Below are 13,857 nucleotides of genomic sequence, written 5' to 3' on the forward strand. Positions count from 1 at the left end.
GCTAAGGTGCTGATACGTAACAGAGCCAGGAGACGCTTAGGCCCCCCCATACTGGGAGCGTGAACTTCAAGACAAGGCATAACCACAAGGTCAGCCAGAGCAGGACAGAGACAAAGTTAGGCCTTGCTTCAGGCAGGTCAGAAACTTGCTACGCAGAGGCAAGAAACAGGAGGTCCTACACCAGCTCATTGGGGAGGATCCTGATATGCACCCTTCACCCTACCGTGCTCCGGGATGTGCCTGAATTTCCACCAGTAAAAGGTACTGAAGTGACTACCGTGTCCGTTCCCGTTCTTGCTCTGACCCAGCTGGGTCTCGCCTGTCCTGCATTCCCCCTGCATACTCTTTTCTGAGGCCTAGCTCCACCTGTGGGGAGCTATACCATCGAGCTGCCTTATCACCGGCCTCAGTGGACAGCTGCAGCGCTGGTGCTTCTCACCAGATACCACAGGTGGCGTCACAAACTCTTATAAAATTAGCAATTATCCACCCATTTAAAGAGTGACCCCAGGGTACGGGCCCGGGAGACGACCACCGCGACATCCCCAAGGCCAGGCAAAGGCCCGGGTACCGAGTCATCCCCATCCCCTGGGCTAGTCACATCCTCCTCCACCTCCTCTGCTGACCTCATCAACTGGCTGACTGTGGGTTGACAGTAAGTGGGATCTCCAACCTCGTCATCATCACCCTGTGTGTTCTCACACCCGTTGTCCTCAGAGCCAACCTCTTCCTGCCCTGACCGAAAAGTAAAGTTGTCGCTCCAATCAGGTATTTGAGTCTCATCATTGTCTTCATCATTGTCTCCACCAACAGGAGTTACAATTTGGGAACGAGGGTCTATATTATGCTCAGAACCTTCTTCATCTGGTCCTGGATCCGACTCATAAAGATTCTGGGCATCAGTGCAGATCATTTCCTCATCTGGATTAACAGAAGCTCTGGAGCAGACCTCCGTTTCCCAGGCTATACTATGAGTAAACAGCTGGCAGATTCAACCATCTGTGTTACCCCATACTCAGATGGGCAGCTGGAGACTTGGGAGCTGCGAGGAAGCAACTGCGATTGGGGTGACACCTCTGAGGACTGGAGTATTTATGATGTTGAAGTTGAGGTGGAGGAGAGCCCACTTGATATCCGTTGAAGCAACTGCTGTTTTTGTGCCTCATCTGGAATTTGTAGCGATGGGCGTGTCCGTAAGAAAGGGATCGTATCACATTGTCCACGAAAAGAAGTAGACATCTTAGTTTGGCTGGAAGATGGTCTTTCTTCTGCAGATGTTACCCCCCCCACCGCAGGGGGGCTCAACCCACCAGCGGACAGGCACCAGTATTGAGAGAGGGGGGCTGGCCGTCAGGGTCCACCGCGGCTCTGGCACAAACCCGGCGACAAGGAGGTCGCACGGGCAGGAACGGACAGGCTGTGTCGGCTTCGCACTCCAGCGTAGTCCCTCTTCCCGCTCGCGCCTGTAACCTCAAAGGGATGCTCAAGCGGCTTTTCTTCCCAGAGCTGTTCCCCGCCCAGCAGGAACGTGGGGGAGCTCAGGTCGGCCTTCCACTGTACTCCCTTACCTCCCTCGCCCTCTTTCCTTCTTCCGTTCTTTATCTAACCCCTCGGCTCTGTGGTGTCCGCTCTCCCTCCAGCTCTCTCCTTCTCACAGGTGGACTACCGCATGTATTCACACTGTGGCGAATCTTTTGGGCCCAGGCATAAGAAGTTGTCGAGGTAATGGATAATATGTGCCCCTTAGAAATGTCCATTACAACCCATTCGAGGAAGCAACTAAACGCCTCAAAATAGTGAGCAGGATCTGGACCACCCCATGGGCAAACAGCGATTTTTATAGTATGCTCCTTCCCAGAAGCAGCCCAATAGGTGGACACTATTCGGAGGCACAGTTAGTAAGTAACGGGAACGCCGCATCAATGTCTGTTTTGGCCATTAGGGTGAACCTTCCCAACTTCTTGATCCGCCTGATTGCCTTGTCAAAGGATGTACAGTATATACTACTGTACTTGGTTCCGCGTCGATGTTGTCGTTTACTGACCTGCCCCTTGGATATGACAAATGGTGGATTAGTCCGAATGTATTGGGTTCCGTTTTTGGCACAACTCACAATGGGGATACCACTACGTCTTGTAAGGAAAGTGTTCTGAATGGAACCGCCATTCTACCTAAAGATATTTCTTTTTTTAATTTTCTTGTCACGACCTCTGGGTGTTGGTAGGCTGATTTTAGATTTTTACTCCAGCCTTTCTTGATTTAAGAAGGGCATGACATGCCTATATCTGTGTCTCCCCCTCCTTTTACTCCTCCACCTCTTTTCTTTTCGCATGACTATATGTACTTGTCACTTTTCCATGTGTTAGTTGTGTCTTCTGAGCAGTTTGTCAGCTTTTGGACACCTTTGAAGTGTTTTCTATGTGTTTTCTATGTGTTTCTATGTGTTTTTGTTTGCCTGCCATTGGTTTTAACGGTGTTCGAAGGTGTTCGACGAACAGTTCAACGAACAGTTCGGTGAACATACGGGTGTTCGACGAACCGAACCGAACTCGAACACTACGGGGGTGGCTCAACACTACTCATCACCCTAATAACACCATCCCCACAGAGAAACATGGCGATGGCAGCATAATGCTGTGGGGATGTTTTTTGGCAGCATGGACAGGAAATATGTTCTGAGTTTAGGGGAAGTTTGTTGGTGCGAAATACAGGGATATTCTTGAGCAAAACCTGTTTCAGTCTGTCAGAGGCTGGGATGGAGGTTCACCTCCCAACAAGATAATGACCCAAAGCATACTGCTAAAGCAACACTGGAGTGGTTTAGGCTATGTGCCCACATAGCAGATTTGATGCAGAGCGTTTTTGCCTCTCTCTGGCAGAAAAAAATGCATGCAGATTTACATGCGTTTTTTCTGCCAGGGAGAAGCGTTTTTTCAGCGTTTTTACATGTGTTTTCGCATGCATTTTTTCAAGCACTTTACCAATCGATTTTGAGCATAACTTGGAAAAGTGCTTGACAAGTTGGTCACACAATATAAATCCATGCAACCGGCATGGATTTATATTGTGTGACCAACTTAGATGCTTTAAATGCTGCATCTATAGTAAAAAAAGAATTAAAAAGTTAAAGATAAAAAAACCGTGTACACGCACCTCTCCAGTCTCCTCCTGGCGGTGATCCTCTCTCCTCGGCGTCCCGCGGTGTACTGGCAGGACCTGCGGTGACGTCATTTAGTCAGCTGATGGTCACGCGACCATCACCTGACCGCTGACGTCAGCGGTCGCATGACCATCAGCTGACTAAATGATGTCACCGCAGGTCCTGCCAGTACACCGCGGAACACCGAGGAGAGAGGACGCGGCTGGGAGGAGACCGGAGAGGTGAGTATACAGGTTTTTTTATTTTTAACTTTTTTATTTCTTTTTTTCACTGCGTGGTAGCCGGGATTTAGAGGAGTTCTAGTCTCCTCTTCATCCTGGATACCACATGCACCGCGATTACGCTGCAAATTCACGGCCATTGAATTTAATTGAAACGCAGCAAATCCACATATACCTGTGGGTTTGCTGCGTTTCAATGTTCCTCAATGGCCGCGAACTTGCAGCGTAATCGCGGTAGAAATGATCATGCTGCGTTTTGCAACGCAATGCGAATTCGGTGCGTTAATTAGCGCATCATGTGCACAGCACATCCGAATTCACATTGCTTTGCATGGCAGTTTACAAGCGTTTTTGCGGCCGTAAAAATGCCGCAAAAATGCTACGTGGGCAAATAGACTTAAGGGGAAATATGTAAATGCTTTGGAGTGTCTTAGTCAAAGACTTTAATCCTTTTGAGAATCTGTGGTCAGACTTGAAGATTGCTGTTCACCAGAGGAAACCATCTATCTTGAAGGAGCTGAAGCTATTTTGCCTTGAGGAATGGGCAAAAATCCCAGTGTTAAGATGTGGAAAGCTCATAGAGACTTATCCAAAGTGACTTGCAGCTGTAATTGCTGCAAACGGAGGCTCTACAAAGTACTGACTTTAGGGGGTGGGGGGGGGGGGGTGAATACTTATGCACACTACACTTTTCAGTTATTTTTTCCTATTTCTTGTTTGCTTCACAATTCAAAGAAAACAAATGTTCACAGTTGTAGGCATGTTCTTTACATGAACTGATGCAAACCCTAAAAAAAAACTGTGAAATTTCATATTGTGAGGTAGCAAAACACAAAAAATGCCAGGGGGGTGAAACTTTTACAAGTCACTTCAGATACACTAGTTCCACCAACAGTATCATACATGATAGGCTTAGGTACTGTACATAGCTCTACAGGCAGTATCACATGTGAAAGGCATAGATACACCAGTTCCACGGACAGTATCACACATTATAGGTTTAGATTCATAGATCAGCAAACCTTTTTACACGTGATAGGCTTAAATACCCAGCTCAATAGACAGTATCACATATAATAGGCATAGATGCACCAGCTACACAGGCTGTATATGACACATGAGAGACTTAGATCCACAGACAGTATCACACTGATAGGCTTAGATACACAGCTTTGCTGACAGTATTAAACATGACATGATACATATGTCACATTAAAAGTGAATTAGTATGTAATATTGTGGTGTGATATAGTTTTCTGTGTATTTTTTCTTACCTTAGGTTTATCTCCGCCGCTCAATGTGATGTGGTCCACAGGTGACTTCTGCATATAGTTGGTCCAGAAATTAAACATCCCATTGATACGAGAACCTCATGTAAGTGGATAATCTTCTCCATTTATACCTTCTTCTCATCCACTCTAGTTGCTGTTTTGTTTTTATTGGAAGAACTTTGTCCTTTCTGCCATATATTCTGAGAAGCAGGAAGTTGGGATGAAATGCACATAAAAAAGAAGGACATCATATAACATTTTATATGTTTTCACACTGTGACTTCATTGTATACCCAATTCTTGAGCTATGATATCAGGATATTTGTTATTCCAATATTGTGATATGGCTGTGTGTATAATCCCTGTTCTATGACATTACTGTGCTTATCTCTGTACTGTGACATCACTGTATTTATTATCGCTGTACTGTGACATCACTGTGCTTATTGTCTCTGTTCTGTGACATCACTGTGTTTATTATTTCTGTACTGTGACATCACTGTGTGTATTATCTCTGTACTGTGACATCACTGTGTTTATTATCCCTGTACTGTGACATCACTGTGTGTATTATTCCTGTACTGTGACATCACTGTGTTTATTAACCCTGTACTGAGACATCACTGTGTATATTATCCCTGTACTGTGACATCACTGATTACGATCCCTGTCCTGTGACATCACTGTGTTTATTATCCCTGTACTGTGACATCACTGTGTGTATTATCCCTGTACTGTGACATCGCTGTGTTTATTATCGTTGTACTGTGACATCGCTGTGTGTATTATCCCTGTACTGTGACATCACTGTGTATATTATCTCTGTCCTGCGACATCACTGTGTGTATTATCTCTCTACTGTGACATCACTGTGTGTATAATCCCTGTACTGTGACATCACTGTGTTTATTATCCCTCTACTGTGACAACACAGTGTGCATTATCTCTGTACTTTGACATCGCTGTGTTTATTATCTCTGTACTGTGACATCACTGTGGGTATTATCCTTGTATTGTGACATCACTGTGGGTATTATCCCTGTACTGCGACATCACTGTGTTTATTATCCCTGTACTGTGACATCACTGTGTGTATTATCCCTGTACTGTGACATCACTGTGTTTATTATCCCTGTACTGTGACATCACTGTGTGTATTTTCCCTGTACTGTGACATCACTGTGTCTATTAACCCTGTTCTGTGACAAAACTGTGTTTATTATCCCTGTACTGTGACATCACTGTGTGTATTATCCCTGTACTGTGACATTACTGTGTGTATTATCCCTGTACTGTGACATCACTGGGTGTATTATACCTGTATTGTGACATCACTGGGTGTATTATCCCTGTATTGTGAAATAGCTGTATATATTATCCCTGTACTGTGACATCACTGTGTTTGTTATTCCTGTACTGTGACATCACTGTGTGTATTAACTTTGTATGTGACATCACTGTGTTTATTATCCCTGTACTGTGACATCACTGTGTATATTATCCCTGCACAGGGACATCACTGTGTTTATTATCCCTGTTCTATGATATCACTGTGATCATCTGTGTACTGTGTCATCACTATGTGTATTATCTCTGTACTGTGACATCGCTATGTGTATTATCCCTGTACTGTGACAACATTGGATTTATTATCTCTGTACTGTGACATCACTGTGTTTATTATCCCTGTACTGTGACATCACTGTGTTTATTATCCCTGTACTGTGAATCATTGTGTGTATTATCCCTGTATATTGACATCACTGTGTGTATTATCCCTGTACTGTGACATCACTATGTTAATTATCCCTAAACTGTGACATCACTGTGTGTATTATCCCTGTACTGTGACATCACCGATTATTATCCCCGTACTGTGACATCACTGTGTTTATTGACCCTGTACTGTGACATCACTGTGTATATTATCCCTGTACTGTGACATCGCTGTGTTTATTATCTCAGTACTGTGACATCACTGTGTTTATTATCCCTGTACTGTGACATCACTGTGTATATTATCGCTGTACTCTGACATCACTGTGTGTATTATCCCTGTACTGTGACATCACCGATTATTATCCCCGTACTGTGACATCACTGTGTTTATTAACCCTGTACTGTGACATCACTGTGTATATTATCCCTGTACTGTGACATCGCTGTGTTTATTATCTCTGTACTGTGACATCACTGTGTTTATTATCCCTGTACTGTGACATCACTGTGTATATTATCGCTGTACTCTGACATCACTGTGTGTACTATCCCTGTACTGTGACATCACTGTGTTTATAATCCCTGTATTGTGACATCACTGTGTGTATTATCTTTGTACTGTGACATCGCTATGTTTATTTCTTTACTGTGACCTCACTGTGTGTATTATCCCGGTACTGTGACATCACTGAGTTTATTATCCCTGCACTGTGACATCACTATGTTTATTATCTCTGTACTGTTACATCACTCTGATTATTTTCCCTGTACTGTGACATCACTGTGTTTTTTATTTCTGTACTCTGACATCATTGTGTGTATTATCCCTGTACTGTGACATCACTGTGCTTATTATCCCTGTACTGCAACATCACTGTGTATATTATCCCTGTACTGTGACATCACCGTTTATTATCCCTGTACTGTTACATCACAGTGTTGATTATCCCTGTACTGTGACATCACTGTGTTGATTATCTCTGTACTGTGACATCACTGTCTGTATTATCCCTGTACTGTGACATCACTGTGTATATTATCCCTGTACTGTGAGATCACCATTTATTATCCCTGTACCGTGACATCACTGTGTTTATTATCCCTGTACTGTGACATCACTGCGTATATTATCCCTGTACTGTGACATCACTGTGTGTATTATCCCTGCACTGTGACATCACTGTGTTTATTATCCCTGTACTGTGACATCACTGTGTGTATTATCTTTGTGCTGTGACATCGCTGTGTTTATTATCTCTGTACTGTGACATCACTGTGTGTATTATCCCTGTACTGTGACATCACTGTGTTTATTATCCCTGTACTGTGACATCACTGTGTTTATTATCTCTGTATTGTGACATCACTGTGTGTATTATCTTAGTACTTTGACAACGCTATGTTTCTTTACAGTGACATCACTGTGTGTATTATCCCGTTACTGTGACATCACTGAGTTTATTATCCCTGTACTGTGACATCACTGTGTTTATTATCTCTGTACTGTTGCATCACTCTGTTTATTTTCCCTGTACCGTGACATCACTGTGTTTTTTATCTCTGTACTCTGACATCATTGTGTGTATTATCCCTGTACTGTGACATCACTGTGCTTATTATCCCTGTACCGTGACATCACTGTGTATATTATCCCTGTACTGTGACATCACTATGTGTATTATCCCTGTACTGTGACATCACTGTGTGGATTATCCCTGTACTGTGAAATTACTGTGTTTATTATCTCTGTACTGTGACATCACTATGTGTATTATCCCTGTACTGTGACATCACTGTGTACATTATCCCTGTACTGTGACATCACCATTTATTATCCCTGTACTGTGACATCACTGTCTTTATTATCCCTGTACTGTGACATCGCTGTGTATATTATCCTTGTACTGTGACATTACTGTGTGTACTATCCCTGCACTGTGACATCACTGTGTTTATTATCCCTGTACTGTGACATCACTGTGTGTATTATCTTTGTGCTGTGACATCGCTGTGTTTATTATCTCTGTACTGTGACATCACTGTGTGTATTATCCCTGTACTGTGACATCACTGTTTTATTATCCCTGTACTGTGACATCCCTGTGTTTATTATCTCTGTACTTTGACAACACTCTGTTTATTTTCCCAGTACTGTGACATCACTGTGTATTATCCCTGTACTGTGACATCACTGTGTGTATTATCCCTGTACTGTGACATCACTGTGTGTAATATCTCTGTACTGTGTCATCATTGTGTGTATTATCCCTGTACTGTGACATCACTTTGCTTATTATTCCTATACTGAGACATCACTGTGTTTATTTTCTCTGTACTGTGACATCACTGTGTTTATTGTCCCTGTACTGTGACATCACTGTTTTTATCTCTGTGCTGTGACATTTCTATTTATTATCCCTACATTGTGACAACACTGTGTGTATTATCCCTGTACTGTGACATCACTGTGTGTATTATCTCTGTACAGTGACATCACTGTGTTTATTATCCCTACACTCTGACATCACTGTGTGTATTATCCCTGTATTGTGACATCACTGTGTGTATTGTCCCTGTACTGTGACATCACTGTGTTTATTATTTCTGTACTGTGATATCACTGTGTTTATTTTCCATGTTCTGTGACATCAACGTTTATTATCCCTCTACTGTGACATCACTTTGTGTATTTTCCCTGTACTGTGACATCACTTTCTTTATTATCTCTGTACTGTGACATCACTGTGTATATTATCCCTCTACTGTGAAATCACTGTGTTTATTATCCCTGTACTGTGAAATCACTGGATTTATTATCTCTGTACTGTGGCATCACTGTGTTTATTATCCCTATACTGTGACATCACTGTGTGTTTTATCCCTGTACTGTGACGTCGCCGTGTTTATTATCCCTGTACTGTGACATCACTGTGTGTTATCCCTCTACTGTGACATCACTGTGTTTATTATCCCTGTACTGTGACATCATTGTGTGTATTATCGCTGTACTGTGACATCACTGTGTATATTATCCCTCTACTGTGAAATCACTGTGTTTATTATCCCTGTACTGTGAAATCACTGGATTTATTATCTCTGTACTGTGGCATCACTGTGTTTATTATCCCTGTACTGTGACATCACTGTGTGTTTTATCCCTGTACTGTGACGTCGCCGTGTTTATTATCCCTGTACTGTGACATCACTGTGTGTTATTCCTCTACTGTGACATCACTGTGTTTATTATCCCTGTACTGTGACATCATTGTGTGTATTATCGCTGTACTGTGACATCACTGTGCTTGTTATCCCTGTACTGCAACATCACTGTGCTTGTTATCTCTGTACTGTGACATCACTGTGTTTATTATCTCTGTACTTTTACATCACTGTGTTTTTTATCTCTGCACTGTTACATTTCTGTTTGTTATCCCTACATTGTGACATCACTGTGTGAATTAACCCTGTAATGTGACATCACTGTGTGTATTATCTCTGTACTGTGACATCACTGTGTTTATTGTCTCTGTACTGTGACATCACTGTGTTTTTTATCTCTGTAGTGTGATATTTCTGTTTTTTATCCCTACATTGTGACATCACTGTGTGTATTATCCCTGTACTGTGACATCACTGTGTGCATTATCTCTGTACTGTGACATCACTGTGTTTATTGTCTCTGTATTATGACATCACTCTGCTTTTTATCTCTGTACTGTGACATTTCTGTTTTTTATCCCTGCACTGTGACATCACTGTATGTATTATCTCTGTAAGGTGACATCACTGTGTTTATTATCCCTGTACTTTGATAACACTGTGTGTGTTATCATTGTACTGTGACATCACCGTTTATTATCCCTGCACTTTGACATCAATGTGTATATTATCCCTGTACTGTGACATCACCGTTTATTATCACTGTACTGTGACATCACTGTGTGTATTATCCCTGTACTGTGACATCACTGTGTGTATTATCTCTGTACTGTGAAATCACTGTGTTTATTATCCCTGTACTGTGATATTGTAGCGCCGGCGTCCCTGTCCTCTGCTAGGCAGGGACGCTGTTCCCCTCACCCCTCTGCTCCGAGCCCGGCGTCCTCCTCCCGCTCTGCTGGCAGCGCGCGCTCCTTCCCGGCTACTGTGCTTAGGGCGCGTGCGCGCGCGCTCCCTCCCTCTTAAAGGGGCCGCGCGCGTCGTCCTAAGGAGTCCCCGGCCAATGGCCGGAGGACTTCACCATATATAAGGCACCTCCTCCAAAATAGAGGTGCCCGAGCAATGTTGTTGCACTGTTCACTACTCTGCTTCAGCCCTCAGGTCCCGTTGCCAGTTACCTGCCAGATTCCTGCCAGTTTACTGTCTGATTCCTGCCTGATATTCCGCTTACCTGCCTGCTAGCCTGAGGTCCGACGGTCTGCCTACCGACTCCTGTCAGTCTGTCTAAGGACCAGCTTGCCCGCTCACCTGGGAGCGCTCTTCTGCTACCTGCCTGCTAGCCTGAGGTCCGACGGTCTGCCCTCCAACTCCTGTCAGTCTGTCTATGGACCAGCTTGCCCGCTCACCTGGGAGCGCACATCTGCTACCTGCCTGCTAGCCTACCTGGAGGCTCCGCCGTCACGTGCTGTGACCACCTGCCATTCCAGAGACTCCTGCCCGCTCACCTGGGAGCACACACCTGTTACCTGCCTGCTAGCCTACCTGGAGGCTCCGCCGTCACGTGCTGTGACCACCTGCCATTCCAGAGACTCCTGCCCGCTCACCTGGGAGCACACACCTGTTACCTGCCTGCTAGCCTACCTGGAGGCTCCGCCATCACGTGCTGTGACCACCTGCCATTCCAGAGACTCTCGCTTGCTCACCTGGGAGCACACATCTTCCATCTGCCTGCTAGCCTACCTGGAGGCTCTGCCATCACAGGTCGTGCCTACCCTTTACCCAGAGACTGCCCCGGTCACTTGCCGTGACCTCCTGCCCGTTCATCCAGAGACTGCCCCGGTCACTTGCCGTGACCTCCTGCCCGTTCATCCAGAGACTGCCCCGGTCACTTGCCGTGACCTCCTGCCCGTTCATCCAGAGACTGCCCCGGTCACTTGCCGTGACCTCCAGCCCGTTCACTCAGAGACTGTCCCGGTCACCTGCTGTGACCGCCTGCCCGTCTTCCCTGGTCGCCACCCGCTCCCTTACAAGGACCGCCCTCTTGTATAGTAGCTCAGAGGTTCCGCCTCCCAGACCTGTTACAGTTTGCTCGGGCCATGGAACCCGGTGGCACCCAACTCCCTCACTCTCGGACCTGTGTCATGAACTGTCCCGTCAGAGGTCCCAACAGGAGTCCATCCTGGGTCACCTGCGGAATGTCAATTCTCGCCTGGACACTCTGACTGCTCCACCAGCAACCACCGCCAGTGCCATGACTCGTAATCCGGCAGCTCCGCTGCCCACCAATACTATGGTATCCTACCCCGGACCCCGGCTTTCTGCACCTCCTCGCTTCGGAGGCGACTCCGCTCAGGCTCGGGGCTTTATAAATCAGTGCACCCTGCACTTTGAACTCCTGTCCCACCAGTTTAACTCCGACCGGGCCAAAATTGCCTTCATCATGTCCCATCTCACCGGGGAGGCCCTGGCCTGGCTAAATCCTCTATGGGAGAGAGGAGACCCCCTGGTGTCCGACTTGCCTGCCTTTCTCACGGCTTTCCGGAAAGTCTTCGACGAACCTGGATGGAAGACCTCATCCGCATCATCTCTGCTACGCCTCTGTCAGGGAAGTCTCACCGTAGGCCAATATGCCATACGGTTCCGTACCCTTGCCTCGGAGCTGGCCTGGGATAACGACGCTCTGGTATCTGTCTTCTGGGAGGGTCTGTCCGGCCGTACTAAAGATGAACTTGCCGGTCGAGACATTCCTACCACTCTCGATGACCTAATAACTCTTGCCACCCGGATTGACCTACGGTTCCAGGAGCGTGCCAAAGAAGTCACCCGTGAGAGGAGGTTCCCACGTCTAGCTCCTACTTTTCAGAAATCCGTCACTCCCTCCGTTTCTCCCCAGGTACACTCTCCTGAGCCTATGCAGGTCGACCAGACCAAGATGGTCAAAACCCGTCAGGACTTACGCCGTGCCGAGGGGAGCTGCTTCTACTGTGGCAGTAAGGAGCACCGGATCCGTACCTGCACGGAGAGGTCGGGAAACGCCTGTGTCTAGGTTCGCTCAGAGAGGTCGACCTAGACAAGAATAAATCCTCTCCATCTCTGCTGCTGTCAGTCTCAATTATCTGCGGGGAGAATCGTTTTTTCGAACTAGCCCAACTCGACTCTGGAGCGGCCGGGAATCTTATTTCACAGGCCCTGGTAGAAAAATACCGCATTCCCACCAAACCTCTGGCTATACCATTATCTGTCGCTGCTGTGGATGGGGGCCTCTTACCACGTCCCATCCAACTCATCACCGAATCCGTAACTCTGCAGGTGGGAATGCTGCATTCTGAGAGCATCTCTTTTTATGTTCTGCCTGGACTCTCTCACGCCCTCTTACTAGGTCTACCTTGGCTCCAGAGACATGCACCCGTGCTTGACTGGCAGACCGGAGAAGTCCTTCGCTGGTGACAGGACTGTCATAAGACTTGTTTGGTTCCTGTTCATCCCGCCCGTCCTTCTCCTACCCCAACTAATCTACCTGGACTTCCGATTCCCTATTGGTCATTTGCTGATGTCTTTAATATAAAGGAGGCAGAGACATTGCCCCTTCATAGACCATACGACTGTCCTATCGACCTGTTACCCGGTGCTACGCCTCCCCGTGGGCGTATTTACCCATTGTCTGCTGCTGAGACCCGATCGATGTCCGAATATATTGAGGAGAATTTGGCCAGGGGATTCATCTGGAAATCTACCTCCCCGGCGGGAGCAGGCTTCTTTTTCGTAAAAAAGAAGGACGGCTCTCTCCGTCCCTGTATAGACTATAGAGGCCTTAACCAGATCACGGTGAAGAATAAGTACCCCCTTCCGCTCATTCCAGAATTATTTGATCGTCTGAGGGGGGCTAGAATCTTCACCAAACTGGACCTCCGTGGGTCGTACAACCTGGTCCGTATCCGTCAAGGGGATGAATGGAAGACTGCATTCAACACCCGGGACGGCCACTATGAATATCTGGTAATGCCCTTTGGTCTCTGTAACGCTCCTGCTGTCTTTCAAGAGTTGGTCAATGACATCTTCCGGGACCTTCTCTACTCCTGCGTAGTGGTGTACCTGGACGACATCTTGGTCTTCTCTCCGGATCTCCAGACTCACCGGAGAGACGTTCGTCAGGTCCTGCTCAGGCTCAGGCAGAATCACCTCTTCGCTAAATATGAGAAGTGCCTCTTTGAGCAGACCTCGCTTCCGTTTTTGGGCTACATTATTTCTCAGACCGGCCTACGAATGGATCCAGAGAAACTGTCTGCCATCGAGAAATGGCCCCGACCGGAGGGGTTGAAGGCCATTC

The 13,857-nt window shown here is 46.1% G+C and overlaps 1 protein-coding gene across 1 annotated transcript in view; it reads right to left on the reverse strand.

The window, feature by feature from the left end:
* The window catches only part of LOC141165347 (beta-1,3-galactosyltransferase 1-like), a 48,595-nt gene extending 43,759 nt beyond the window's left edge, over positions 1–4,836 (reverse strand). Inside the window, exon 1 of the mRNA XM_073650944.1 lies at positions 4,656–4,836. Coding sequence (XP_073507045.1) covers positions 4,656–4,733 — 78 coding nt within the window. The 5' untranslated portion in view covers positions 4,734–4,836. The remainder of the gene's footprint in view (positions 1–4,655) is intronic.
* Positions 4,837–13,857: the final 9,021 nt, after the last annotated feature.

The sequence above is a fragment of the Phyllobates terribilis genome, unplaced genomic scaffold, assembly GCF_046119375.1.
Source record: "Phyllobates terribilis strain yellow unplaced genomic scaffold, ASM4611937v1 Scaffold_11__3_contigs__length_659146591, whole genome shotgun sequence".
In the NCBI taxonomy this organism is placed as follows: Eukaryota; Metazoa; Chordata; class Amphibia; order Anura; family Dendrobatidae; genus Phyllobates; species Phyllobates terribilis.